The 26,817-nt window shown below is 53.4% G+C and overlaps 2 protein-coding genes across 2 annotated transcripts; one reads left to right on the top strand and one right to left on the bottom strand.

The window, feature by feature from the left end:
- The first annotated feature begins 625 nt into the window (after window positions 1–625).
- Window positions 626–14,106, top strand: LOC119099985 (leucine zipper transcription factor-like protein 1). Its single transcript, XM_037223106.1, has 7 exons — window positions 626–715; window positions 1,490–1,623; window positions 4,821–5,015; window positions 6,222–6,390; window positions 10,010–10,126; window positions 13,096–13,242; window positions 13,615–14,106. The coding sequence occupies exons 1-7, from the start codon at window positions 713–715 to the stop codon at window positions 13,753–13,755; spliced, it is 906 nt and encodes a 301-aa protein (XP_037079001.1). The 5' UTR covers window positions 626–712; the 3' UTR covers window positions 13,756–14,106.
- Window positions 14,107–19,988: 5,882 nt separating this feature from the next.
- Window positions 19,989–24,684, bottom strand: LOC119099801 (hairy/enhancer-of-split related with YRPW motif protein). The gene is made up of 4 exons (XM_037222880.1): window positions 24,607–24,684; window positions 23,860–24,050; window positions 20,964–21,121; window positions 19,989–20,354 (listed from the first exon to the last, which is right to left on the bottom strand). Exons 1-4 carry the CDS (start codon window positions 24,672–24,674, stop codon window positions 19,989–19,991), a joined length of 783 nt encoding a protein of 260 aa, XP_037078775.1. The 5' UTR covers window positions 24,675–24,684.
- Between the last annotated feature and the right edge of the window lie 2,133 nt (window positions 24,685–26,817).

Genomic DNA, 26,817 nt, shown 5'->3' on the forward strand with positions numbered 1-26,817 from the left:
TGCGGGTATCTGATGGCAAATTGCCGTGTCACTCAATGGTTGTGCCGCTGTTGTTTTTGCACGAAGCATGTGATCTGATATCAAGATTCCGTCTAGTCATGACTGCTGTGATAATGACACCATATCCGTCCACAAGCTGCGCTAGTCCTGGAAAATGCGTTATCACATGGTCAATAAATATAAAGATCTGTCTCGTGTTTGTCTGGAGAAGGTACGCCAGCTGTATTGCATTTCGGTTACTACAATGGGGATGTTTAGCTGAACATTTACACTGTCAGTGGGCCGCTGACCGCTGCTCGTTTTTGCATGTCCTCTCCACCGCAAACGCTGATTCGTCCTCAAACCTACCAACAAGATGAACTTCATCAGTCCATCACGCCTCCGTGTGTGTGCTAGCTCACGAAACCAATACCTGAGATTACTCTCGGTCTCTTTTTACGTACCGAATCAGCCTTCGCCGGTATCGACATACTCGGGCTGGATCGGGCGCACTGCCACTGGGAACCCGGCCCTCAGGCGCCGCCGGGCCGTGTGGCGCAGTCCGGCGGGGCGTTGCCACGGCAACGGACACAAACAAACCAGGCTCGCCGACTGCTGTGGTGTGAGGCACGCGTCGGGGTTGGGTGTCACGGGGCGGCCCGCGTTTTGTGTTGCGGGGCTAAGAGGAGAAGGGAATTGATCGCGGTCTCAATTGGTGGTATCGGCATCTAACATGGTGAGTTCGGTCGGCGTGTCGTCTCATCAACTTCAAAGAAAGTCGAAGCAATTGGCAATCTTGGCCGCTTCCCTGCTAGGGAGGTATTAAGCCTGTTCGTTCTTGAGAGTTAGCAAGTGTTTTCGACCTATACGTATCATGAATCACCGTGTGCTGTCGAGAGTCTGGGTTGTTTCTTGTCTCCTTCACTTTAGAGATTTCAGTGGATTCCATCGTAGGCATGGGCGACCCGTCCGTCCGACATTAGAGAGAGAGAGAGAGAGAGCGGGGGGGAAGAGGGAGATGGAGCGGAGGGAGAGTGAGAAAGTAGAGAGAAGAGAGAGAGAGAGGGATTTAGGGTTTGTAGAAGATTTCGCTTTTATCTCAGCGAGAGAGAGAAAAGAGAGGAGAGAGAAGAGAGAGAGAGAGAGGAGAGAGAGATTATTTTGTTGTATATATATATATATATATATATATATATATATATATCCCCCTGTAAGTATAAGGAACTAGGCGCTCAGGTTGAATCAATGACTGAGTAGAAAGCAGGGATCTCGCTGGCTCACTACAACACTCATTGACTGAAACGAATGAGCCCAATAACGCTCCACGAACGCCACGCGGCACACGAATAGTTTAAGTGTTTGGACAGTCACCTAGTTATCGCAACGTTCAAGCACGGGAGCCTGTGGCAATGACATCGCGCGTTTACAATCCCGAGACGGAGTTCCTCACTGGATGAGCAGCTGGGCTCGGCGCCGGCCTACTGAGAACCATCTGCCGGTCCGTCGGCAGGCGGCTCCGGACGAGCTGGGCCTGAACGAGCATCACCAGGCGCAGCTGGTGCGCTACATGCGCTTCGCGCGCCACCAGCGCGACAAGCGGCTGCGCACCGTCGACGTCGCCTTCGAGGACTGCATGTTCGCGCGGTGAGCAAGGCGGGCGGCGCCAGCCGACGGCGGCGGGCCCCACTGCCACAGCGACGGCTGCACCGTCCGCCTCAGAGAACCTGGGCTTCAAAGTTGTCCAGAGGCTAACCGTTTTGTGTTGTTGCGTTGTTGTGTTGTGTGAGGCTAGCACTGCGCATTGACGTGCACAGCCCACAGCAGGAAGTCACGAAAACAGCATGGTCAGTAGAGAATCAAACGGAAAGGGAGGAGTTAACCCCACCCAGGAAGTATGTTTCGTTACATGTGTAGAAACCTGCAAACTGGCGTGGCCCACACAAGGATTATTGTTGCCAGGGTTTGCTCTTTTCGGAGTGTAATATTTATTCAATGTATTGTTTGTGGAGTTGTCTAGCGTGAAATTAACATGTATCAATATTTAACATGGAGTAGCGGTACTGTGTTACGACCTGGAACTCTCACAGAAGTCGCAATAGTTCTGTTATTCCGTATAGGGATGGAGCAAATCTTGGGACGTTCAGACGACAGTCTAAGTCTACGACGTTAATACATAGCTTGGACCAAAAAAATCAACTTCCTCGTATCTGGAAGCCCTGGATCTCAAAGTACAGGTCCACCAATGGTCGCACATCTTTGGCTCAAATGGTGCACATTGAAAGCACAACAGGCTGCTGCGTTCAGAAATGATAACCTTGTGAACAGTTTTTTGATTGCTCAAATCTTCTTACGAAATATTCACCAGCCCCCACCAGGCTTGTTCGTGTTTAGTTAGCTTGAAGCTGCTGACCTCGTGTGTTGTGTCCAACAGGCTCTCCGAGACAACATACACCAGGGACAAGTTGGAGGAGCTGCTGACCTGGTGTGTCCTGTCCGACAGGCTCTCCGAGACAACGTATAACGGTGACGAGGCGGAAGAACTGCTGACCCGGTGTGTTGTGTCCGGCAGGCTCTCTGAGACAACGTATAACGGTGACTAGGCGGAAGAGCTGCTGACCCGGTGTGCTCTGTCCGGCAGGCTCTCCGAGACAACATACACCAGGGACGAGGTGGAGGAGCTGCTGACCCGGTGTGCTCTGTCCGGCAGGCTCTCCGAGACGACATACACCAGGGACGAGGTGGAGGAGCTGCTGACCCGGTGTGTTGTGTCCGGCAGGCTCTCCGAGACGACATACACCAGGGACGAGGTGGAGGAGCTGCTGACCCGGTGTGCTCTGTCCGGCAGGCTCTCCGAGACGACATACACCAGGGACGAGGTGGAGGAGCTGCTGACCTGGTGTGCTCTGTCCGGCAGGCTCTCCGAGACGACATACACCAGGGACGAGGTGGAAGAGCTGCTGACCCGGTGTGTTGTGTCTGGCAGGCTCTCCGAGACGACATACACCAGGGACGAGGTGGAGGAGCTGCTGACCCGGTGTGCTCTGTCCGGCAGGCTCTCCGAGACGACATACACCAGGGACGAGGTGGAGGAGCTGCTGACCCGGTGTGTTGTGTCCGGCAGGCTCTCCGAGACGACATACACCAGGGACGAGGTGGAGGAGCTGCTCACCCGGTGTGTTGTGTCCGGCAGGCTCTCCGAGACAACATACACCAGGGACGAGGTGGAGGAGCTGCTGACCCGGTGTGCTCTGTCCGGCAGGCTCTCCGAGACGACATACACCAGGGACGAGGTGGAGGAGCTGCTGACCCGGTGTGCTCTGTCCGGCAGGCTCTCCGAGACGACATACACCAGGGACGAGGTGGAAGAGCTGCTGACCCGGTGTGTTGTGTCTGGCAGGCTCTCCGAGACGACATACACCAGGGACGAGGTGGAGGAGCTGCTGACCCGGTGTGCTCTGTCCGGCAGGCTCTCCGAGACGACATACACCAGGGACGAGGTGGAGGAGCTGCTGACCCGGTGTGTTGTGTCCGGCAGGCTCTCGAGACGACATACACCAGGGACGAGGTGGAGGAGCTGCTGACCCGGTGTGTTGTGTCCGGCAGGCTCTCCGAGACGACATACACCAGGGACGAGGTGGAGGGGCTGCTGACCCGGTGTGTTGTGTCCGGCAGGCTCTCGAGACGACATACACCAGGGACGAGGTGGAGGAGCTGCTGACCCGGTGTGTTGTGTCCGGCAGGCTCTCCGAGACGACATACACCAGGGACGAGGTGGAGGAGCTGCTCACCCGGTGTGCTCTGTCCGGCAGGCTCTCCGAGACGACATACACCAGGGACGAGGTGGAGGAGCTGCTGACCCGGTGTGCTCTGTCCGGCAGGCTCTCCGAGACGACATACACCAGGGACGAGGTGGAGGAGCTGCTCACCCGGTGTGTTGTGTCTGGCAGGCTCTCCGAGACGACATACACCAGGGACGAGGTGGAGGAGCTGCTGACCCGGTGTGTTGTGTCCGGCAGGCTCTCCGAGACGACATACACCAGGGACGAGGTGGAGGGGCTGCTGACCCGGTGTGTTGTGTCCGGCAGGCTCTCGAGACGACATACACCAGGGACGAGGTGGAGGAGCTGCTGACCCGGTGTGCTCTGTCCGGCAGGCTCTCCGAGACGACATACACCAGGGACGAGGTGGAGGAGCTGCTCACCCGGTGTGTTGTGTCTGGCAGGCTCTCCGAGACGACATACACCAGGGACGAGGTGGAGGAGCTGCTGACCCGGTGTGTTGTGTCCGGCAGGCTCTCCGAGACGACATACACCAGGGACGAGGTGGAAGAGCTGCTGACCCGGTGTGTTGTGTCCGGCAGGCTCTCGAGACGACATACACCAGGGACGAGGTGGAGGGGCTGCTGACCCGGTGTGCTCTGTCCGGCAGGCTCTCCGAGACGACATACACCAGGGACGAGGTGGAGGGGCTGCTGACCCGGTGTGTTGTGTCTGGCAGGCTCTCCGAGACGACATACACCAGGGACGAGGTGGAGGAGCTGCTGACCCGGTGTGTTGTGTCCGGCAGGCTCTCGAGACGACATACACCAGGGACGAGGTGGAGGAGCTGCTGACCTGGTGTGCTCTGTCCGGCAGGCTCTCCGAGACGACATACACCAGGGACGAGGTGGAGGAGCTGCTCACCCGGTGTGTTGTGTCTGGCAGGCTCTCTGAGACAACGTATAACGGTGACGAGGCGGAAGAACTGCTGACCCGGTGTGCTCTGTCCGGCAGGCTCTCCGGGACAACATACATCAGGGACGAGGTGGAGGAGCTGCTGACCCGGTGTGCTCTGTCCGGCAGGCTCTCCGAGACGACATACACCAGGGACGAGGTGGAGGAGCTGCTCACCCGGCTCAGTACGGAGGTGCATGATGAGGTCAGCGCCGAGCTGGTGAACGCCGACCACACGGCGCTCCTGCTGCTGCGCCAGGTGTTCGTGCAGGCGCAGAAGTGGCACCTTCGGCTCGACTCACACGTGGAACAGCTGGAGGACAAGTGAGAGGGAACGCTGTCCGGCCAGCTAGCGGCGGGCTGCCGCCAGGCGCGGTGGCCCTGTGTGCGGGTTATCAGCGTGCTACCCGGCGCTCCCGACGCCGAGTGCTGATCTTCATGACGCTTTTCTGGGTCCAAAATGTCACTCCTATATTACTGATGTTCGACCGTCATGACTTACTATTCAAGTCTACGTGTTGTCTGCCCAGACCAGACACGAGCGCTGCTAAACGGCAACTGTATTATCCCGCGAAGCGAGCGGGCGGCGCCGACTCCGGCGGGTGGCGCCCCAAGCAGTACACCGCCATTCGGGGCCGCGGCGTACCAAAGTGCAGCAGCACTGGCGGCGCGAGCAGGGGCGGTCTCAGGGGTACGCCAGTAACATCATGATACACTTACTCACATTGAGATCCTAGTCTGAGGTGATTCGGGATGACCAGGGCTGCCGCCGCAAAGACGAAAGGGTAACATGGCGACTGCCATTTTGATATACAGTCCAAATGGCAGACGCCATGTAAATATAAATGTCCGTGACCCGTACAATGATGAATTTTGGTGATTTTTAATTGTGCAACATGAGCAGGGTCATTTGCCGCATGAGTAGAGGTGCATAATGGATGTATCTTGGCTTCGGAAAACATGTGTTTTTTCATCTTTGGGACGGAAAAGGAGTAAACAGGACATGCAGGTTACTGGGTATCAAAATCAATTTCACAACTTTTCCACCTCCTTCAATGTTATCTTAAGTTGAAAAAGGAATACAGTTATCCCAGCCGTCCAAAAGGACGCGACAGCGAAAACTTTCAAAGTAAATGGTATATGTTATGCTATGGGAGGTTGTTAACGAGACCTGACCGTCCTCTTTTTGCGCTTCTTAGGCGGATTGCGGCATTGCTCAATTTCAATTTTCGCAATTACCGTAGCCAGACCCCTTAACTACTCGCATCCTTAACGCTGTGAACCCATGTCCCGCGACAGAGGATTTTGGAGGGAATGCTTGTCGTACCGAGCCGTAGTGTAGACTCGGAACAGAACCAGAAGAAGAGGCCCAGAACAGGCGCACGGTTCCACGGTTTGGAACGGGACGCTGAAGGAAATGAATCCAATTCGCACACTGTCAACACGTGCCGTTTTCACATGGACAGGTCCGAGGGTTTCCCCGTTGGTGGCTGGTTTGCCAGACGCCGTGACCTGTCCTGTTACCGGCAGGGAGCTGATCGACCTGGTGAAGACGTTCGAGGAGGACGAGCTGGCCGGCAAGCCCCGCGGTAAGGTCTGTCTGGCGCCGCTCAACGACGACAAGGCGTTGAATGAGCTGCTCAAGCTCGGCGACGAGAAGGGCAAGCTCATCGAGCGCATCCAGAGCATCGAAGCTCAGGTGAGCCGGGGCTTGTGTGCGCGGTACACAGTACGCCAGCGGCTGTCTGGCTCGACACAAACGGCTTAGTCGCGTTATTAAGGCAATCCTGGGCACAGTCTGTTGGTCGACGTCATTTTGTTTTGATGCATGGACCAATGCCCATTTATAAATTGTGAGCAGAGCAGGAGCTTATCGATTGGTCTCCCAAACTATGAAAACACCATGTCGTTGGCCCGAGGGCAGGCAAGTGGCTGAGTTCAATAGCTTGACGGCTCTTGCGTCTTTGACGGCATTTCAAGACACTTGTTCACTCTTTTCATATATCCTCGGTATGAATCTGAACTCCGAATCCTAAGACCTTGACTTCAAGTACTACACCAAATTCTTATGTAACGGCTTCGCAAACGAGTTCGAGGCTGAGTCTGATTCACGGGAACTTGGGCCAGAGCGCGGGCGTGAATCATTTGGTTTCAAAGTTGGTTTTACTTCATTAGGCTACGTCTTGCCATGGATGCCACAATGGTCAAAGTTTATAGGTGGAATGACTGAATAACGGCTGTATAAATGCAATAACTATAATTAATATGGGTCTTGACTCTGAGTCAAGATAAATCAGATTGTTTCGTGAAACGCGTCGATTTATGTAGGTTCAAGTTCCGAGTTTAAAAAAAAGCAAGTTTATGATGAAAGTGGGAGTTGAAGGCATTTACTCTGGGCAAATTTCGTAGGATAGACATGGTGCCGAATAATGAGCTGAGTTGTTCCTGGTTAATGGTTTAGTGGTAGTCTGAGTCTGATTCTGAGTCAAGATAAGTCAGGTTCATTCGTGAAATGCATGGATTTACGTAGGTCCAAGTCTCGAATCGTCATAATCCCTAAGTCAGTTCGTATTCTGAGCGGGCTATGACCTATGTATACGTGTGGCATGGCCAGGTACTTGCCGGTCTCGTCTCAAAGTGAATAACAGATGACGTGGGCTCAAGATGCTCCATCCTGTGGGTTCAGTTCCCACTGAATGCTTCGTGTTTCGATCGATAAGGCTAGGAAGCTACGTGTGGTCGTACTATGACCTCGTATGGGACGTTAAAGATTCAGCGGAATGTTGGCTCCGGTAAAGATATCCAGCATTTCCGACCATTTCAGTACACGTGTCAGTGCCAGCGTAGCAATGCAAGCTCGGCGAAGACTCCGTTCCGTGGCACTCTAGCCAATGATTTGTTCGCCTGAGCTTCATGAGAAGGACTGCTTTCTCCTCCATAATGCACAGTTTGAACTGTTCCGCCACTGGTGACCCTGGTGATAGCCCGATGACGAGGACATGTTGGGCACACGACTCATCGACGCACGTCCGGTCGACCGTGCATTGATGTCAGTAGGAAGCCTGTCGGAAAGCGAGGGAATTGTGGAAAAGAACTACACCCCCGGTACAGTTATTCCTTTAGCGCGATACTTTGCTGCAGATTAATGTACGTAGTAATGAACTGTGTTTGAATAATTCCAACCCGATGTCGAGTGGCTTACGCAAGTCTGGTGTCTGGGCTCACTATCATGTGACGTTTTCATATGATGCATGATATCCTCCCAGGTGTATACTGATGCCTCGCATGCACCTCATAACCTTTTCAGATCCCTGGGTGTCGTTAGCTTTTCGAGCGATGACACAGCTCATTAAACACGGGCTGCTGCAAGGAGATCGCGTTTTGCTGTTAACTCATGAACCGCAACCAGAGACATACTTGATACTTAAAATTACGTTGATGTCCTGAGCCTGTAGTGACATGATAGACAATATATATATATATATATATATATATATATATATATATATATATATATATATATATATATAAGTTTGATATATAAGTTATATATATAAGTTTGATATATAAGTTATATATATATATAAGTTTGATATATAAGTTATATATATATATATAAGTTTGATATATAAGTTATATATATATATATATATATATAGGTATATAACTTCATGTGAATGTGTAACAACAGTAAGGCGGTGAGAGCAAAGGCCTACAAGTACCAAGCATGGCGCAACGGTCCTTTGCTGCAGACATGGCTCGAGCCTTAATGATGAAACCCACCTTCAGTCCACTTTTTGTCAAAGCTAAAAACTGAGCGCTTACAAAAATGCACTTAATTTTCTGGTTCTCGGTAAATGCCCCAACAAAATTGAATTTCATATGTGTTACTAAATGATCGCACCTCAGAGTTTTAAGAGACACAGTTCTGGAAAATCGTTAAGAGCTCATTGAATATACCATGGCCTGGTTTGGATATTCTATCTGGATATGACAGAGGAAACATGCTTTTTTTGTTGAGCAGGCTTCACTTTAAAAAAACGTCATGTTGTCAGCGAAATGTTGGAATCGGTTTTGAACCCTAGGTGATGTTTTTACAAGTTTGGAATTGGATCATGAGCCACGGAAGGCCCGTCGATCATATACGGTGGAATTATCTGTTGGGACCCGGAACGACACCATGACAATAATATTAGGCTGTTCGAGATTTTCAAATCGTACTTGGGCGACCGAAGTTTTTTATGTTTTATGGGGGATCTTATGTACATTTTGGAAGATCTGAAACTCCAACGCAATATCCAAGCCATTGAATCCATTTCCTCGGATCCAAAGAAATGTATGATTAGCTGTTGGCAACAAGATTGGCAAATGTGCGCTGAAGAAATCTGGAATTGTAGACTTAACACTTAAAACAAAGACAGGCAGACAAAGGTGATTTTAACCGGTCGTATCAAATAAGTTGCCAGCGAAAAGTACTAGATTTTCACATTTTTATGTTCCGGTCCAACTATTACATTGTCTGAAGAACGATCCTTTCATTCGCATGTCAGTTGGAACCACAAACCATGTCATTCCTGTTTCGCTTGTATTCCGTCTATCGTTGAATTTTGAAAAAGGATATTTTTGCTATTTGTAACGAATCTGCTTTGCTTCTTTGACTAACCTTGCTCTTTCCCCTGGTAGCTCGTTCCTCCTAATTCACTCGAGGTTTGATCAGAAAGGTATTTGTGCATGACAGAGGCCAGCCGGCGACGGCTATCGGTTTTGTCTTGAGGCGATGCAGAGGCGTAAGCAGACCGCTGACATGCATTGGTATTGCATGCCATCGGTCGACGTCGGGAGACTGACGGCAGGCGCTGCTGTTGCAGGCGTCAGAGCTGGCGTCCGAGAAGGGAGACTAACTGGCCTCTGAGAAGGGAGACTGACGGCGGTCGCTGCTGTTGCAGGCGTCAGAGCTGGCCTCTGAGAAGGGAGACTGACGGCGGTCGCTGCTGTTGTAGGCGTCAGAGCTGGCCTCTGAGAAGGGAGACTGACGGCGGTTGCTGCTGTTGTAGGCGTCAGAGACGGCCTCTGAGAAGGGAGGCTGACGGCGGCCGGTGCTGTTGCAGGCGCCGGAGTTGGCCTCTGAGAAGGGAGACTGACGGCGGCCAGTGCTGTCGCAGGCGCCAGAGCTGGCCTCCGAGACCGTAGACTGACTGGCCTCTGAGAAGGGAGACTGACAGCAGCCGCTGCTGTTGCAGGCGTCAGAGCTGGCCTCCGAGACCGTAGACTGACTGGCCTCTGAGAAGGGAGACTGACGGCAGCCGCTGCTGTTGCAGGCGTCAGAGCTGGCCTCCGAGAAGGGAGAGCTGAACTCGGAGCTCGGCAAGCTGCGGTCGGAGCTGGAGTTCCTGCGCTCCTCCAAGGACAACGTCTCCAAGGAGCAGCTGGAACAGGTGCGCCGCAGCTCCGAATGGGCCGCATATAACACCAGTACTCTTAACATTCTTACTACGAGCGAACACCTAACCACGAGCGAGGCCTTCCCGATCACCATCATCACCTCAACAATCACGGATTGAGGCTTGCTTCAGCTGTGAAAAATTTTCAGCGCGAACAGCCTGGCCCAGTGGGCCGCCACGCTTTTAAGATGCCCTCTTTGCAAGTACCCGCCGTAGGTTAACACGCTTCACAGCTTTTAGAAACGTCATTTTCTAAACCTTTATGGTATCAACTATAGGCATTGGCACGTATAATGCTTCATGGTGCGGTTTGTGTCCCTCGACGTTGAAAAATCGCCACGATTTGACCACCATCTCCGATTTCCTTAGAAAAAGTCTCAGATCGTAAAAAGTGAAAGACGATGATCGAAACCGGGTCAAAATGTCGCCGAGCTGACGTCAAGGCGACAGGAAACAAACTAATGCGTAGGAACGAGCCCTTTCACGTTAGCGCTTATTCGACTGGTTCTTAATTTGGTTCCGCTGCACTTCTCAAGCATTTAATCCTGAAATACATACCCAGAGGATGGCCGGGGAGAAACCCATCGTTTGTCGTGAGGCCTGTCAAAATCGCCGATGAACTTTATTCCGGAAGCGTTTTGTTTCGTCATTGTGTACCAACTGCTTGATTCACGTTTTTTATTTGGTCCCATAAAATCATAAAGAGCTGCAAAGGTGAAAGGACGAGTGGGTACATGATTGAAACCAATATGCCTCCATAGTGAAAATATGCAGGTATGTTGGTGGCCCTGACGGCAGACCAACGGTTTTAGTCCCGTGTAAACTATTCGTCAAACAGGTTAGATTTGGTGCTAAATGAAGTGTCTGATGTCTAATAACGCTTGTGGGGAATAGATCTACGAGAGATCAGACAATCGCGCAGGCAACATTGAGGATCAACGAGCGTACAGCGCACACCAACATCGTCTACCCTGTGCACACCAACGACAGCTATCCTGTGCATGTTAGGGGTCTGCCCGTTTTGGGACCCTCTATTAAAGATTGGTGTTTGATCTCAACAACCGGAGCGGGGGAGGACGGGAAGCCAACTACGCAGTGTCGGCGACTGTAGCGGTTACAAATCGCTGGCGCATTTCAAACTCCGGCCCGTGGCTGTACCAGGAGTCGACCAGACGGTGGCCAGCGCCGCCTTGTCCGGAACCGATCCCATTGCGAAACTCCGCGGCCGACTCCGGTAGCGGTCGAGCTATGAGGACTACACAGACGTAAAGCCCTGCTAATTTTGAGCGTTATTCATCCAAATTGTGAGTTTTTTCGGTGCTGTAGTCACCATTGCCAGGACCGTCCAACCTTATCGCCCAAAACTCTTCGACTTCATCAAATGGAATTACCAAGGATGACGTGACTTACAACAGGACGTTTTGTGGCATAATCTTAGTTGTGAATCAGCTTGCAAACACTGCATCACTAGCCTTCCTCCTGCTAAGCTGTCACGAAAGCGAGTTCCCTTCACACATTGTAAACCCATTGGTATCGGTTACGGAAGGTGTCTGTCTCTAACAACGTAGTTTTTGACACCGTCTACAAACCGCCTGAAGCGTCTGAAGCCGCATGAAAACCGACCATTCTCCCACCCGTCGCCGCCGCACTCGTCCCGCGCAACATGAGGCGTTCTATTGGCCGGTATGCTGCCGGATTAAAGTATGAACGCTCACATGGCTGGCACTCTCGGGTGCTGGATAACTCGTGTGCTGGGTTCCTTTTGAGTGACTCCATGTCACTAAAGACAAACGTTGCATTACTCCGTTATTGGAGTAATACAGTGTATTGCTCCAATAATAGCATTGTATTCCTCCGTAAGCACTGTATACAGCCTGAGTTAGTTGCTACGTTATACGTCCTCCCACATATGACCTCGTAAGCATCGTTGCACATTGATCTCTGCTTAACGTTGGTCTGTGTGGAAGGCTGAACGCTGTCAAGTCGGCAACCTAATCACTCACGCGCATTCGGAGCCTGGAGTTGTTTACTGGCTGCTGGATTTAGAGGCCATGATCCGTGGGTCCCCTCAGCATCGGTGGTCCCTCCAGCTGCATGCCAAACTAGCCCCATAGGTAGCCGACGACACAGCACGTCCAGCGCTCATGGGCCCAGCGGCACACGCGGAAGTCAATGATGCCCGTGTAACGATGGCGTCTGCTGGGGGTCATGCGGCGCGCGGCGCGCTGCAAGGGCTGTGATCGTCCTCGTCGCCATATGCTGTGTTATGTGTCATGACCCGCGTGCCTGACCCGCGCGCCTGCCGCCCTGACGTTAGGCCATGTACCCTGACCCGCGAGCCTGTCCCGTGCGCCTGCCGCCCTGACGTTACGTCATGTACCCTGACCCGCGGGCCTGTCCCGTGCGCCTGCCGCTATGACGTCCCGCCATGTACCCTGACCCGCGTGCCTGACACGTGCGCTTCCGCCCTGACGTTACGTCATGTACCCTGACCCGCGTGCCTGACCCGTGCGTCTGCCGCCCTGACGTTACGTGATATACTCTGACCCGCGGGCCTGTCACGCGCGCCTGCCGCCCTAACGTCACGCCACGTACCCTGACCCGCGGGCCTGTCCCGCGCACCTGCCGCCCTGACGTCACGCCATGTACCCTGACCCGCGTGCCTGACCCGCCCGCCTGCCGCCCTGACGTCACGCCATGTACCCTGACCCGCGGGCCTGTCACGCGCGCCTGCCGCCCTGACGTCACGCCATGTACCCTGACCCGCGTGCCTGACCCGTGCGCCTGCCGCCCTGACGTCACGCCATGTACCCTGACCCGCGTGCCTGACCCGTCCGCCTGCCGCCCTGACGTTACGTCATGTACTCTGACCCGCGTGCCTGACCCGTGCGCCTGTTGCTCTGACGTCACGCCATGTACCCTGACCCGTGTGCTTGACCCGTCCCCTGCCGCCCTGATGTCAGATCCAGGGCCAGGCCAGCACCGTGCAACGCGAGCTGGAGGCCAGCCTGCAGCAGTCCGAGTTCAGCAAGACGCTGCTGGCCGACGAGTTGGACACCACTAAGCACAAGCTGCAGGAGATACGCTCCCAGCTGGAGCTGGCTGAAATGGTGCGCTGAGGATGGGCAGCGGTGCCTAGACGCCGTGCAGTGATGCGGACCACAGGCGGGTGGTGGTCATGGGCCCGCCGATCCATATCATGGGGAAACCAGCCGCAGCTGCGCCTTCGGCTGTCGAAAGAAATGTGGCTAGTAGCTCATAACCAAGTGAGCACAGGAATAGGATTATAGTAATAAATACACAATGGATACCACCTACTTAGATGGTACGAATAGTTTTAGTACAAACGGAAGACCTATACCTCTAGTTGAGGAGATATGCATTTTTAGGATTTGTTCCTTACGAGCCTGGTTTCCTGCAGCCTCCGAGCATATGGCACCGGTATAATATGCCGATCGCAACTGCGCGTTTCCGTGTTGCAGGAACTGGATCACAAGTTTCAGCAGACTGCTGCGTATAGAAACATGAAGAAGCTGCTGATGGAAAAGAATTCCAAAATTAAAGAGCTCAGGTCGAAGTTGTCTGGTTACGAGAAGGAGGATGTTAAGGAGGAGGAGGAGTGAGCAGTGATGAGTTGATGTGTATTGTGCTATGCTTCGTGTAATGTTGTTTATGGATGTCTTGACCCAGAGAGCTTTGTCAATATTTGCTATGTTGCCGGGATGTTTAATGCAGTACGGGGACTTTTGTGCCCGGATTATTTGTTGTGGAAGCACCCTAATGAAGGAAAAACAGACATGAATGCGATACGTGGTGCCTCCACGCTTTCTCAGTCTACTGAGAGCTGGCACTTCCGCTCTCCTTGCCTCTAACATTACTTTGCAATAGCAAGATACCATGCGTCAGGCCTGTTATTAGATTTCACCGTGTTGAATTGAATCGATAACCCAGCCAATACACAAGTGTGAACCAGAGCGGTGGACATATCCTGACATGCATGTGCGCGTCCGCTGTCTCGTGTCGGAGGGACTTCGGCGTAACAGCTGTTGCGGCCAGTGACCATTGTCCAGTAGCCGGGGAGCTCTCCCTGGGGGGCCATTGCGCGTGCGTTGGCCGGTGGCCGTCCGCTGCGCCGGTCCGCTCGAGCACAACACAAAGGGACGTGCCTGACTTTACGACACGGTAGGCCGACCTGCAGTATGGCAGGTTATAAAACCCCGCAGGAGAATAGCCAAGTAATGAGCTCAATAGGAGGCGTGATTAAAATGAATTGGGCACGTGATTTGTGTACTGGCGAGCTCACTCGGATGTGGAGGACAGTTGGTCGCTGGCTTTGCTTCGTGAAGTATCTGCTGGACGCGTACACTACGCTACCCGGTTTGTAGGCTGACAGGTTTGTAAGCCGCTGTCAGAGAGCGCGGATCATTCACTAGCGGCCAGGTCAGTCAGCACACACTGCCGAACTTCGCTCGCTCGGATTGGTGAGACGCTGGGTGCTAGCACATGCGCTGACAGAGAAGAGGGGATAAACTGCGATGACCAGTACTGCAGTGTGCAGCCAGCTGGCGAAAGATTGCTTCAGCCAGTAACCGACAGCTCTATCAGTCTCGCTATGTGGAAAGAAACCATTCTAGTTTAGAAGACGTATGATTTAAAGAAAAGAGTGATCTTTTTGGAAATCGGAAACAACTATATTTACCCTGCGTTTCCGGAATGTGATCGAGTGAGTTATGATCCTTCATCGCATGAAGTTTACGAAAAATCAAGGGATGCGAGTGAAGACAAAATTTACAATATGTTTAAATGTACCAGTGGAGGTGGAAACAGTGACAGTAAAAAGGCCCCATTTCCGAGTCTCAACGATCGGAACCACTTAATTGTATGCACTCCGCTCACCAAGACGATGTGGGGATGAAGATCAGCGCGAACACTTCTGGTTTGGGGTGGACGCAGCTATCACCAAAAAGAAGTGCAGTGCAAAACATGTCACAGCATGGCTTCCCCATCTGTCGGCGGATCCATGCCAGGCCAATCATGTTTGAGTTCCCATTCGAAATGGTCTGAGTCGATTATTTTGAGCTCTCTGGCAACGTCTTTATTAAACATGTTTAAAACGATGCTCCGATTGCGTCGACGTCGGCCAGAGGTCAGATGGGTTGTTAACCACCCTGGCATCGGAACGTCATCAGTCCTTTGCGCAATGGAGAGTCCTGAATGTCACTGAAGCGAGCGACAGACCGCCCTGCAGTGAGGATCAGTTTGTAGCGTTCCTCGCTCATTTGGGGCTAATCACAGGCTGTCTTCGCCGTATTTTTGCTAGAACCAATAGGAGCGCTGAGGTAGCCTTTGAAGGGAGTGTGCCACTTTCTGGGTAAATTAAGAAAACATGGTCTGGTGAAAGACCAGGAACAATTGCGTCTAGTCATGTCAATTATGAATAATTAATAACATCCGGAAGTGCTATTGGAGAACCAGCAAGAAATCATTTCTGATGCATTTATGTTTTTAGGTAAATGAAAATTTGCTTTTGGGCACGATTTGCACAGTCATTGGTTCAGCATAGCACTAGGCTTATGGCTTCCTTTTTACTCCAAATGATATTTCTGGAATGGGTGATTTGGGCGTATACAAGCCATTAAAGTCAAACATACGCCGTAAGTCTGCGGTTGTGCGCGGGGATTTTACTCTGATCTGGTCGAAAATTGGCATGGCAGTTGGCATGACAACGACAATGAGCTACTTACCAAACCACCAATCAGGCCTTGGTACACATCAAGTGTTGCGGTCTGGATATACTCAGCCGGTATGAGTGACGTCAGTTGAAATAAGCTTGCCATCAGTAACCGATAGCGTAAGGCATTTAGCGATAAGGAAATATTTTCCCGAATGCTCCCTTGAAGTACGAGCAAGTCGGTTGAATTACTATCTTAAATTTACGATGCCCCAGCTCAGTAATGCTTCCAACATAACTGAACAACATCCCTCAAAAGTAGGTCAATTCGCTCAGAAACTAAGCGCATGAGCATCAAACTCTCAACTCCCCGTCTGTATGTTCAGCCTCGGAAATGTTTTACGCCTGTGCAGCAGTTCTTACAGCCGTAAATCCGCTTGGTCTCTTCCTGTGACTAAAATTGATGCTTCAAAGTTGGTATTTTGTTTACCTTGTTCCAGCGTGACGTAAAAAAACAATCATGCGTTCACCTATTGGTGTGACCGCTCTCCGCAAACGCTCGCATCCAGGGTGTTCATCAAACCGGTCACGAACGCTACTTTCGTTTTGCTTCATTCCCAGAGGAGTGGTTACCAGAGACCTCATATACTGCGTTCTTCCATGCGCATAATGTGTGGCGAGTCATAGTCCCATTTGGAGAAGCTGGGATCTCGAGGGCTGCTCGAAGTGACATGGCCTTTAGATTAGCACCACCAGCCTACGCTTTCCTAACGCCGCACAAACCGCTCGATGGTACGGTGCTATTCACTTGTTTTCACGCATTAACACCTGCAGACCGGAATTTCACGTATAGACAATTGCTTTTTTCGCCGTTCTGTGACTCTGTTGAAAACCTGTTGCATCGTTGAACAGGGACGTGCACAGCATTTTAACATTGCGGGGGCGTAGCTCAAAAAGTAAAAACCGAACTAAGCGCACCACAGGCGCACGCAAATTTTTGTGCCGTAAAACACAATGGCGTGTTCTCGGTCTTTTCATTTCACGTGTCTACCTCGATTTTTAACTCAGCATTTAGTACCATACATATTCATACATGTCACATATTTGGTAAGTGGAGGAGGGACTACCATTTACGTGCCCCTGTTCGTAAACCAAGGATGTGCTGCACGGCGGCGGACCTCGCTCGGTGCCGCCGATATCCGCTCTCACAGAATAGGAGGGATATTCAGCACGACTATGCTGACGGGACACACCGATCTCACCATCAGCGGCATAAGGACTGCTTTCTTAGGAGTCATGCTCGAACTCCAGTGCAGTATGATAGCTGCCATGGGTTTACAGAATCATTCGGCGGTATATCTTACACCTGGTTGCATAACAACAACGGTGTCAGGGATTGAAATTGACGCATTTTGTGCGGTGTATTCCAGAGTGAAATAATTTGTTTGCGTGGTGCTAATGCACTTTTGCGATGTAACCCTGGCGTAAACATGGCCTCAAAATGTTGGAATTGCTTAAGAAACAATTGCTTGCAAAATAGTTGTTTTGTTGAAAAAACTTCGAATTCATGTCAAAGCGCTGGTCGTGCTTGTCATTAAGACAATTCAGTATGCATACAAATTCATTTTTCCGCTCGGAAAAACTTCCAAGGACGATGAGGCGAGAACCATTACCGCTGTTCAGTGTAGGACTCACGAGCGTTCTCCGTGCAGTAGATGTTTGGAGAGCAGGCCTTCCGGTCTGACCCCACGCTGACTCCGGTGCACTGTGGTGTGTGGGCCGCTGACTGCTACTAGTGTCGCCTCAGCCAGCAGCGCCGTTGTACTGAACTCGCTCAAGTCAGTACCCCGAAGATAAAACGGCCGTCGTTACACTTGTGGATTGCATGTGGAGAGGAGCTCGTTGGGATGCAGCTATCAGAGGCTGCGCTTTTCGTGACTCTGAAGCGGTCCCACTGAACAAGGAAGAGTGTCGGTTTTCATCGCTGGTGTCGAGGCAGACAGCGGAATGTGTGGAATTTGTGACATTGCTGGGAATGTAGGGTGAAAGAAAGCGACCCGACAAACGTCGCTATCCCAGTTCTGGCATTTGCCCATCTCTGCGCTGCTTCGTGTGTGCCCGCGGTCACCCATCGCTCGACTCGTCCGCTGCCGGGACTCCAGACGACTCCAGGCGACTCCACTCCAGGCGACTCCAGGGTAGTGTAGGAGTGCCTGAGCCCTGGAGTGCGCGAGCTGGGTAGCAGGCCGTAGTGCTGCACCCCCGGGCACGTGATCCTACAGACTGGTCAGCTGGTCAAACGATAATGTCCGATGATACGGTAGCATGTCACGTGTCAGTGGTCCTTTGCGGGTTAACTGGGACTAATGTGTGACTTCCGCAGGTTGTATGGGCACAGTAGTATTTGCCCTGGGCTGTTTTTAAATTGAACTTACAGCGATGTGGTGTTTCTGAGAAGTTGTATCCATGGATTTGCTCCTCAAATTAGTTGTCCTCAGATAAGCCGGCAATGTTTTTTGTGCATATCCAACGATTGAATGGAAGTACAAATGCCAGCAACAAAGGTTCCATCAGCTTGCCAACATGGAAACACATACAAAACTCCCCAAATCGTTACTTTGCAGCACGAATTATTTTACCACCCGGGCATTGCCGGGTATCCCAACAATACCCGGATACATTGAGCATTGATACATCCCAGCATCCATGAATACATTGAGATGGCTGTTACATGCGCAGCTCGATATGCTGCGCCTGTAGTGTTCACGGAGTGGATGTGGCGGGTCTGAGGGTGACGACCCGCCTCATCCGTGAGGCGTCACCCTCGGACCCGCGGATGCAGCGAGTCTGAGGGTGACGACCCGCCGCATCCGCGAGGCGTCACCCTCACACCCGCGGATGCAGCGAGTCTGAGGGTGACGACCCGCCACATCCGTGAGGCGTCACCCTCGGACCCGCATCCGCGGATGACGCTTCTCTGTGTGAGGTAAGCCAGTTCATGTCACGAGCCCACTTTTCTCTCTCGTAGTGATACCCGACGAATGGAGGGAATGTGGCCTAATTTATTGACAGGTTTGCATGGGAAGAGATAAAGAAAATAAATTATGCTCTTCTTTCCCACCTTTCATCTATTCACCTATTGACTATTATTTGTCTGATTTCGGCAGGTCGCAGAATGTCATTCTCAAGACAGTGGTGCGAATTTTGATTTACGGGTCTTTATGCAGACACTTTTTCTTTACTTCCGAAATGGCTCTCTCCGGTGATCGGGGGTGACCGTGCAAATGAATGTCTTGCATCCGCCACTGCGTAGACTCATTCCATAGCGCTTTCCATGCCGGAGATTCGCTCGCATGATACATACCACACGCAGACTCTGTACGAACCATGTATAAAAATATGATACACACACTCGTTGTCTACAGACGCGCATCTTACACGACTAGTGTGGAATGTTCGATGTCATTCAGTGCGGGAAATGCGGTACAAAAACATGATGAAAATAGCCAACATCTAATCGACCCAGTCCACGATGCGCGGACAGGACCGGTTCATCTGAGATCAGTGCATGTTTGTCCTTCGCTGTTCAGACGATGTTCACATCCAACCGCGTGACGACCACAAACAACGGACGAGTCATTGTGAGTGGTGGGCGCCGGTAAACTAATCTATTGGGATCAGCCAGTCAAGGAGTGATGTCAGCGAGTCTAGTTCGGTATCCTCGACACTGCGGCCACCATATGTGGGAGAATATGATGCGCAGCTGAGCTGGATTCATTGGCGTTCATTATCCGCGGGTCGACGGCTCCCTGATGTACGAAAAAGCGAACTGCAGCCTCCGTGGTGGGCAGGTCTGACTGCCAACGTGAGTACACACTGTCGCAAGCAAGCATCCTCTCCCAAGAATGCGCCGGTGTAAAAACGTCCACCGGAAATGAAGCTGCGAAATAACGTCTGCCACTGCAAAACGGAAAACTTCGTTTGCATAGTCAATGAACGAGCGGAATACACCATGCGATACTTTCAGACCAACGTTATACAGTTGGCAGGCGTGGTGAGGAGACCGCGACGGCACAGCAGTCTGACGTCACAGCTCCGGGCCGTTGGAACGCACCCGGGCGCGGCGCGCGCTGCCTGCACCCTCATATCACAAGTATGACTAGCTGGGCAGCCCGGTGACGGGGCTCAGTAGGCCAGCTCTGTGCCCCAGGGCCTGTACGGCTTGGCCGATCCGGCGCTGGCCTGACCGACGTGCTGCTGCGACGGCACTCCCATGGCGTATGACGTCATCGGCTGCGCCGCGCCGGGGAAGCCCCCATTGGCCGGATATTGCGTCATGACTCCGCCCACAGCAGCGGGCGGGTTGTAGCGTGCCATGTGGTTGGCGGGGGCGGGCTCGTGGGTGGCGAGCGTGGACGCGCCGTGACCGGCGAGCGCTGCGTGGTAGCCCTGGTCGACGGCGGCCGACAGGCTGGCGCCGCTCGGGTACGACTGGAGACCCCAGCCGGAGCTGTGCTGCTTGTTGGCCAGCTCGCGCTGCGCAGAGTAACACTGCCGAAACAAGACGCAGCAGGTAAGGACGCTGATTGACTGGCCCGTTTCTTGAGGCCACTCTTCTACAAAGGCGGACGGAAGCCGAGGAAAAACCGAAATGTTTTTATCTCAGCCCGCAACTTGGAAAATGTGACAACTGAGGCTTGTGCAAATACACTTTTAACAAGTCTTATGTTGGTAGTAACTTGGTGAAATTATTCATTCTAAAGCCACACGATCGCAAGGTATATACCGCGTCCATGGCTGGTTAACCAGGCAATGTTAGTACACCTATTCCAAAACCAGTGACGTATTCACAGCAGCAACGGGCGCACGTAAAATCACTCCACCCCTTGTTAAATTTGGGCGTGCATTTACCCATTAAATGGACGTCGGCAAGCGAAAAATGCAAACATGTGTAAGAATAAGTAGATTATAAATGTGGGATGTTGCATACTTCTTGCAAACAGTTTCTCCCTGTGCCGAGCTCAACGAACCCCATGTCAGCCCCCCCCCCCCCCTCCATGACAACGCCCACGCAGTGTCAGGCGACGGTCGGTCGATGGGCTCTTCACCGCGTCCGGGCCGGTCAGCGCTATGCGGCGTCCGGCCCCCCGCCCTTCTCACCTGCAGGTGGGACATGAGCCGCAGCCGCAGCGGGTCCTGGATGTCCATGCCCTCGACGGTGACGAGGTACCGCGCCACCTCGGCCGTGCACTCCCGGAACCCGATGCTGTGGTAGTCCATGGCGAACTTGTTTGGGTCGTACGCCAGCGCGTCCAGACCTGCCGGGGAACAGGGCATGGGTGGTGAATGAAGTTCACGACCCTCTGACCGGACGTTTGAGGACACATGCGGCGGCGGCCGACCGACACACGACCCTCTGACCGGACCCTGAGGTCACGTGCGGCGGCGGCAGATCGACACACGACCCTCTGACCGGACCCTGAGGTCACGTGCGGCGGTGGCAGATCGACACACGACCCTCTGACCGGACCCTGAGGTCACGTGCGGCGGCGGCAGATCGACACACGACCCTCTGACCGGACCCTGAGGTCACGTGCGGCGGTGGCAGATCGACACACGACCCTCGGACCGGACCCTGAGGTCACGTGCGGCGGTGGCAGATCGACACACGACCCTCTGACCGGACCCTGAGGTCACGTGCGGCGGCGGCAGATCGACACACGACCCTCTGACCGGACCCTGAGGTCACGTGCGGCGGCGGCAGATCGACACACGACCCTTTGACCGGACCCTGAGGTCACGTGCGGCGGCGGCAGATCGACACACGACCCTTTGACCGGACCCTGAGGTCACGTGCGGCGGTGGCCTGCCGACACACGACTCGCTGACCGGACCCTGAGGTCACGTGCGGCGGCGGCAGACCTACACGACCCTCACACGACCCGTCTGACCGGACCCTGAGGTCACGTGCGGCGACGGCAGATCGACACACGACCCTCTGACCGGACCCTAAGGTCACATGCGGCGGCGGCAGACCGACACACGACCCGTCTGACCGGACCCTGAGGTCACGTGCGGCGGCGGCCGGCCGGCACACGCGACCGTGGGAGCGCAGCGCCACCTCTCACCCCGGCTGCCGTTCCCAGGCGGCGCCGTGTGAGCTGGCCGGCCGGAAGCGGCCCGGTCGGCGCCGGCAGCCGCAGCGCGACGGCGGCATTGGTCGCGCCGGATCTGACCAGCCAACCGGCCCGACGCCACGGCCGAACTGATGCTGCCGACACCGTCGGGATGTGGAGCAGTGGGAGGCTGGTTTGTTGGTAAGGCGGGTTCTCATGTGAGACTGTCCGACCCGGTCAACTGATACGCACGAGATCCCAGGATCACTGTGGCCTGAGGGTCTTAACAACGTTAGGCCAATAACGACCGGCGCTAGGACGAAGCTGCGTCCAATAAAGCACATAGGCAAACTTTCGCGAAGTTTTAAGCGAAACTAGCACGCTTTGTGTTGTCGAAATGAATACCAGAGGCCATGACGCGGCACGACTTTCTCACAGATATGCCACCGCACTGCGAAGCACACCGGCTGCACTCGCACTAAACCTGTTCGCAGCGCGCGAGAGGAAACCAACTGCGGAACAGAAGATCGCGAGGCGGGACGTGACGTCGTGAGGCTGCGTCTCCCGGGTGACACGCGATGTTCGGCGCACGCGGAAGACTGGGACGGCTCATGCAGGCCAACACCGGAGACTGCACCGGCGAGCAGGAACGTAGCACCGCCGCCGGGCGCAGTAGGTGACTACGCACTCTCAGGCCAACCCACCGCAGCGTCTCGGTCACGGGATCGTCACATGAAGCCATTCCAAAGGATCGCAATCTTCTATATTACGACAGACGCAGGGTGCCTACGCGAGCCGACGCCACGATCGCGGAGGGGGGAGAGGGGAGGGGGAGGGCGGCCCTGTGCGGGGATTCCAGTCTCCGTACAACGACAAAGCCAGACGTTCACCTGTCTGGGTAGGGGACGGGATGCCGCAGTTAGCACGTGGGAACTGAGCGGCTTCCATAGAGGACAGGGCACAAGGGCACATCAGAGGCGACGACAAAGAAAGGCCTGACGCCTGCGGCCAATGACGGGAAATGGAAATGACTGGGGCAAATTGCGGGGAGTGGAAGCAGAAGAAACGGCGAGTGAGAAAAACCGTACGGTTAGAAATAAAGTCGCCAGGCGTCGCTTGCGGTCACAGTGGGGAAAAGACAGAATTTGTTGGATGTGATGACAATATGTACAAGCGAAGGGAGCGGGGGAAGACCTGGTGGTCACCGACAACACACAAAAAAAAACACGAAAAAAAGCGCGACGTTTGCACAAATTTCATCGAAAAAGCGTCCACAAGTAAGAGAAAAGCTGCCTTCAAACGCGTTTTAAGTCCTTGGGTACAACAGTCATCACTTAAGAACCCCAGCTGTTTCGCACCCTATGACACCATATCCAGCTATTAATGTTTACAACCTCAAGTCGATCTCGCGATTCACTGGAAATGGTCCTCGATCAGCTCACCCTTACTGCATTTGTGAAGTCGGCCATCGGATATCATCCCGCCAAGGGCCTGGTCAGAGAACGTGGAGGACGGGTCCGAGATCCGACCCAGGGACGGCTGGCGCAGGCGGAAGGGGAGGACGGATCCCAGCCTGGTCCAGAGGCGGCCGACGCAGGCGGCGCCAGAGTCAACGGCAACGGGAGCGATTGTCCGCAACCAGGTGGATCGTGAGATGGCTATTGATGTCTGGCTAATAAGCACGGGGAGAAGAACGAGCGAGCGAGAGAGAGGAGGGAGAGAGAGACGCACGGAAGCGGAGAGGAGGACAGAAAAAGAGTGTGATGGAGAAAAAGTCAAAGTTTATTCAGGATCCGGAACGGGAGCACTAGACCCCAAATAAAATAATTAAACAGGACCAGCTGTAGAGCCACGCGATACGATTAGGTACGCAGCCTGCTCAGAGAACCCGGCCACGTCGTCGCCTTTTGCGGGGTGCTGCCGCTGAGTGCTCTGCCTACCTTTGGCGTGCAGCACGCGCAGGTGGTCGACGGTCAGCTGCAGGATCTCGGCCTTCTCCAGCTTGGCCGAGCCCTGCTTCTCGAAGGCGGACGGCACGAGTCGGCGCAGCTCGGCCAGCGAGCTGTTGATCCGGTCGCGGCGCCGTTTCTCGATCACGCCGCGCCGACGTTTCCGGTGTGGTGACGACTCCCTGCCGAGTCGAGGTCAGGTCAGGCGTGAGCGTGCCAGGCGTCACGTCACGCCCGGCCCGCCAGCGGACGGTGCCGGGGCACGCCGGGCGGGGCACTGATGATGAGGCGGTCCGGGAACAACATGCAGAGAACTGACTGGAGATTCATTGTATTGGGGTACGCATTCTGTCTTTACGTGAACCAGACGGACGCGGTTAACGCCGTGAATACCACATGTCCCTGGGAGCCATTGTCACCAGCGCATTCCTTTGAGGAAGTCACCGCATCGATTTTATTTTCAGAATCCATTGCAATCATCACACCGACATTGAATAGAATCCATGCACTATTCCGTCCTTGCCATGACTTCCAAATCGTGTCTGGTCCGATTCATCACAGCTAAATCATTTTCCAGAGTGGTCAACATCCCCTCATCGCAACATCCTGTAAGCCCTTGACTGAGCCACATCACGACATATACAATCACATGAGAGGCGTGGCGATGGTGGCGCCCTTAGCAGTCATAGCCTCGACTCAAACACCTTGGCATCTTGCAGAACGTCAGTCCTTACTCACTCTTTGCCATCCTCAGCGAACGCGTCGTCACACTCGCTGTCGCTGAGCGCTCTCTTCATGCCACTCATGGCCGCTGCTGCTGGGTCACGTGACCTGAGTCTGTGCGCGCGCCGGCTGCCCAGTGGCCGGTCACGTGTCAGGAAGCCGTGCGCGTGGTGGGCGGCCGCCACTCGGCACGTGCCGCGTCCACCGCCGACGGAATCGACCCCCGGTGTGGCACACGACCGAGCGGCGGCCAGCGCGCCGCCGCCGCCGCCACTGCGCATGCGCGTCCCGCCCGTGGCCCCTGACCGTCGCTCACACGGTGCTTCCCACGGCGGCGTGGGAGCCGCTTGACAGAGGACTGCGCCGTCACCCCGGGCGCGAGCGCGGGCGCCGGCGCGGGCCGACCACGGCCCCACACGTGCCGCCGCCGTCGGCCCGAAACAGGACACGGCTCCGGAGTGCTGTGCTCCGGCGGCGCAAAGGCACATGGGCTGCTGTTTTACTCACTGCACCGCGAGGCCGTGGCCGATGCCGTGTCATGAACGGCAAAAGCGAAAGGCTATCTCGAAAGTTAGTTGATCATATTTCTCCTTTTAACGTAATGATGTTGTTTTATTTTGCCTAGAACGTTCAGAAAATTGTGATTTTAAGACGTGGTGATTTAGATGCAAAGAAATCCACAACATCTGAAAATGTTATAGCTGCTGGGCTTCGACTTACTATGAGGTCTTCCCGAGTAAACCGCCTTCATGCATCGTCAGAGGGTAATGTAAAGTAATTTTAATGTTTGTTTTGTTGTTCATGTTTATGCATAAATGTGGCCGGGCTACGTGATTATCTGCTTTACACGCCACAGGTACGATGTTGGACGGATACATTGACGAGGTCAGTTGTCAGATGCCTGATCATGCCATACGTACGACTGTCGTGCATGATGCAATCGCAGCCATGTGATGCGGGCCACCTTTGGACACAGGCACACACTGCAAGCACACACAAGGCGGCGCGGCTTAGAGGTGAGCTCACAATGCTTTGCTGCATGAGTGTGAGGCATTCTTACTCGAATCGTGCGTGCTATAGACTGTTCACGCCGCAAAGGCGGATCCGAGCAGGTTGTCGCCACCACTTTTTGATCGCAGAGACGAGGTTGTAAAATCCTTACGACACTTGCATAAAAAGTGGGTAGGCAATCACGCGTCTGATAATTGGCGTGCTCCTAAATGAGCAGTGTCATGCGCATTCCTTACGCACCTTGCGGAGCAAAATCGTAAGGCATGTGGGCGTGTGAACGAGGGATCGGCGGCATAGATTGAAACCCACACCTTTCTGAAAGTGTTGTTTTTGGTCCTGTAAGCGTTGACTGGAAACAAATAAATAACGCAAATGGTTATCAGCCCCTCCCCTCCATCTTCGGAGGACGTCACTTGCTCCAGGCCAGCGGAAATGCCTCATCACAGTATCGCAACTTATTCTCAACGCAATTCATACTATCACCTAGGCCAGTTGGTCGTAGCAGTCTATAAACGTGGCATGTACAGTGGCAAAAGCTATTTTTACTATTCCATACGATTTCGTGTATTACTTTGTATACCCGGAGCTGCGCTTTGGCGTGTTAGCTCGATGCCTTTGGCTTTTTTTCTTGCTTGCGCAAGAACATCAGCACGGAGTAAATTTGGCCACGCATTACAGTGGTTATATAAGTATCACGCGGCACGCTGCTTAGAGATCAGAGTCAACGCACTCCTCATAGATCTACACCACTGCTGTTTATGGTTCGGTCCTTAGCATAGCCAAACGTTCAAAGATTTTCTAGCGCACCATGAAAATTTAACGACGCAACGTCCGCGAACTTTTCAGTACCATAACATCAGCAGGTAACATTGTCATTGTCACTGTCATCGTCACGGCACCAAATGTCAGATTTCCCCGAAATCCCGCGGATTTGAGCCAAATTCGCGAGAAATCACCTAGTAACTAGTAAAGCTTTCTTGACTCAGGGATCATGTTCCCCTTGGCCCGACACTTGGCTACATCCCAAGACTTTCTTGAATATTTCTTTGCGTTTTGTCCACAGTTTTAGCTGCAGCCATAGCTGCAGGTTAGGCCACCGACACAGGCTTGGTCAAGTGATGTCATTTTTAAAAAAAGATATTATTTTGCGTTTATTTATTTAACTTATAGGTTATCTTTAACTCAAGCTGTTATTTTCAACTGCTTAAGTGCATC

This window comes from Pollicipes pollicipes, unplaced genomic scaffold (genome assembly GCF_011947565.3).
Source record: "Pollicipes pollicipes isolate AB1234 unplaced genomic scaffold, Ppol_2.1 Scaffold_4881;HRSCAF=5763_pilon_pilon_pilon, whole genome shotgun sequence".
Lineage (NCBI taxonomy): Eukaryota > Metazoa > Arthropoda > Thecostraca > Pollicipedomorpha > Pollicipedidae > Pollicipes > Pollicipes pollicipes.

What these genes read in the sequence shown, in the direction of transcription:
- LOC119099801 (XM_037222880.1), bottom strand. Translation starts at nt 24,674, where the DNA reads ATGAGTGGCATGAAGAGAGCGCTCAGCGACAGCGAGTGTGACGACGCG. An exon ending in TTCGCTGAGGATGGCAAAGA is followed by an intron (nt 24,051 to 24,606) that starts GTGAGTAAGGAC and finishes TCGACTCGGCAG; the next exon opens with GGAGTCGTCACCACACCGGA. An exon ending in GGCTCATGTCCCACCTGCAG is followed by an intron (nt 20,355 to 20,963) that starts GTGAGAAGGGCG and finishes TTGTTTCGGCAG; the next exon opens with TGTTACTCTGCGCAGCGCGA.
- LOC119099985 (XM_037223106.1), top strand. An exon ending in CCAAGGAGCAGCTGGAACAG is followed by an intron (nt 10,127 to 13,095) that starts GTGCGCCGCAGC and finishes CCCTGATGTCAG; the next exon opens with ATCCAGGGCCAGGCCAGCAC. An exon ending in AGCTGGAGCTGGCTGAAATG is followed by an intron (nt 13,243 to 13,614) that starts GTGCGCTGAGGA and finishes TCCGTGTTGCAG; the next exon opens with GAACTGGATCACAAGTTTCA.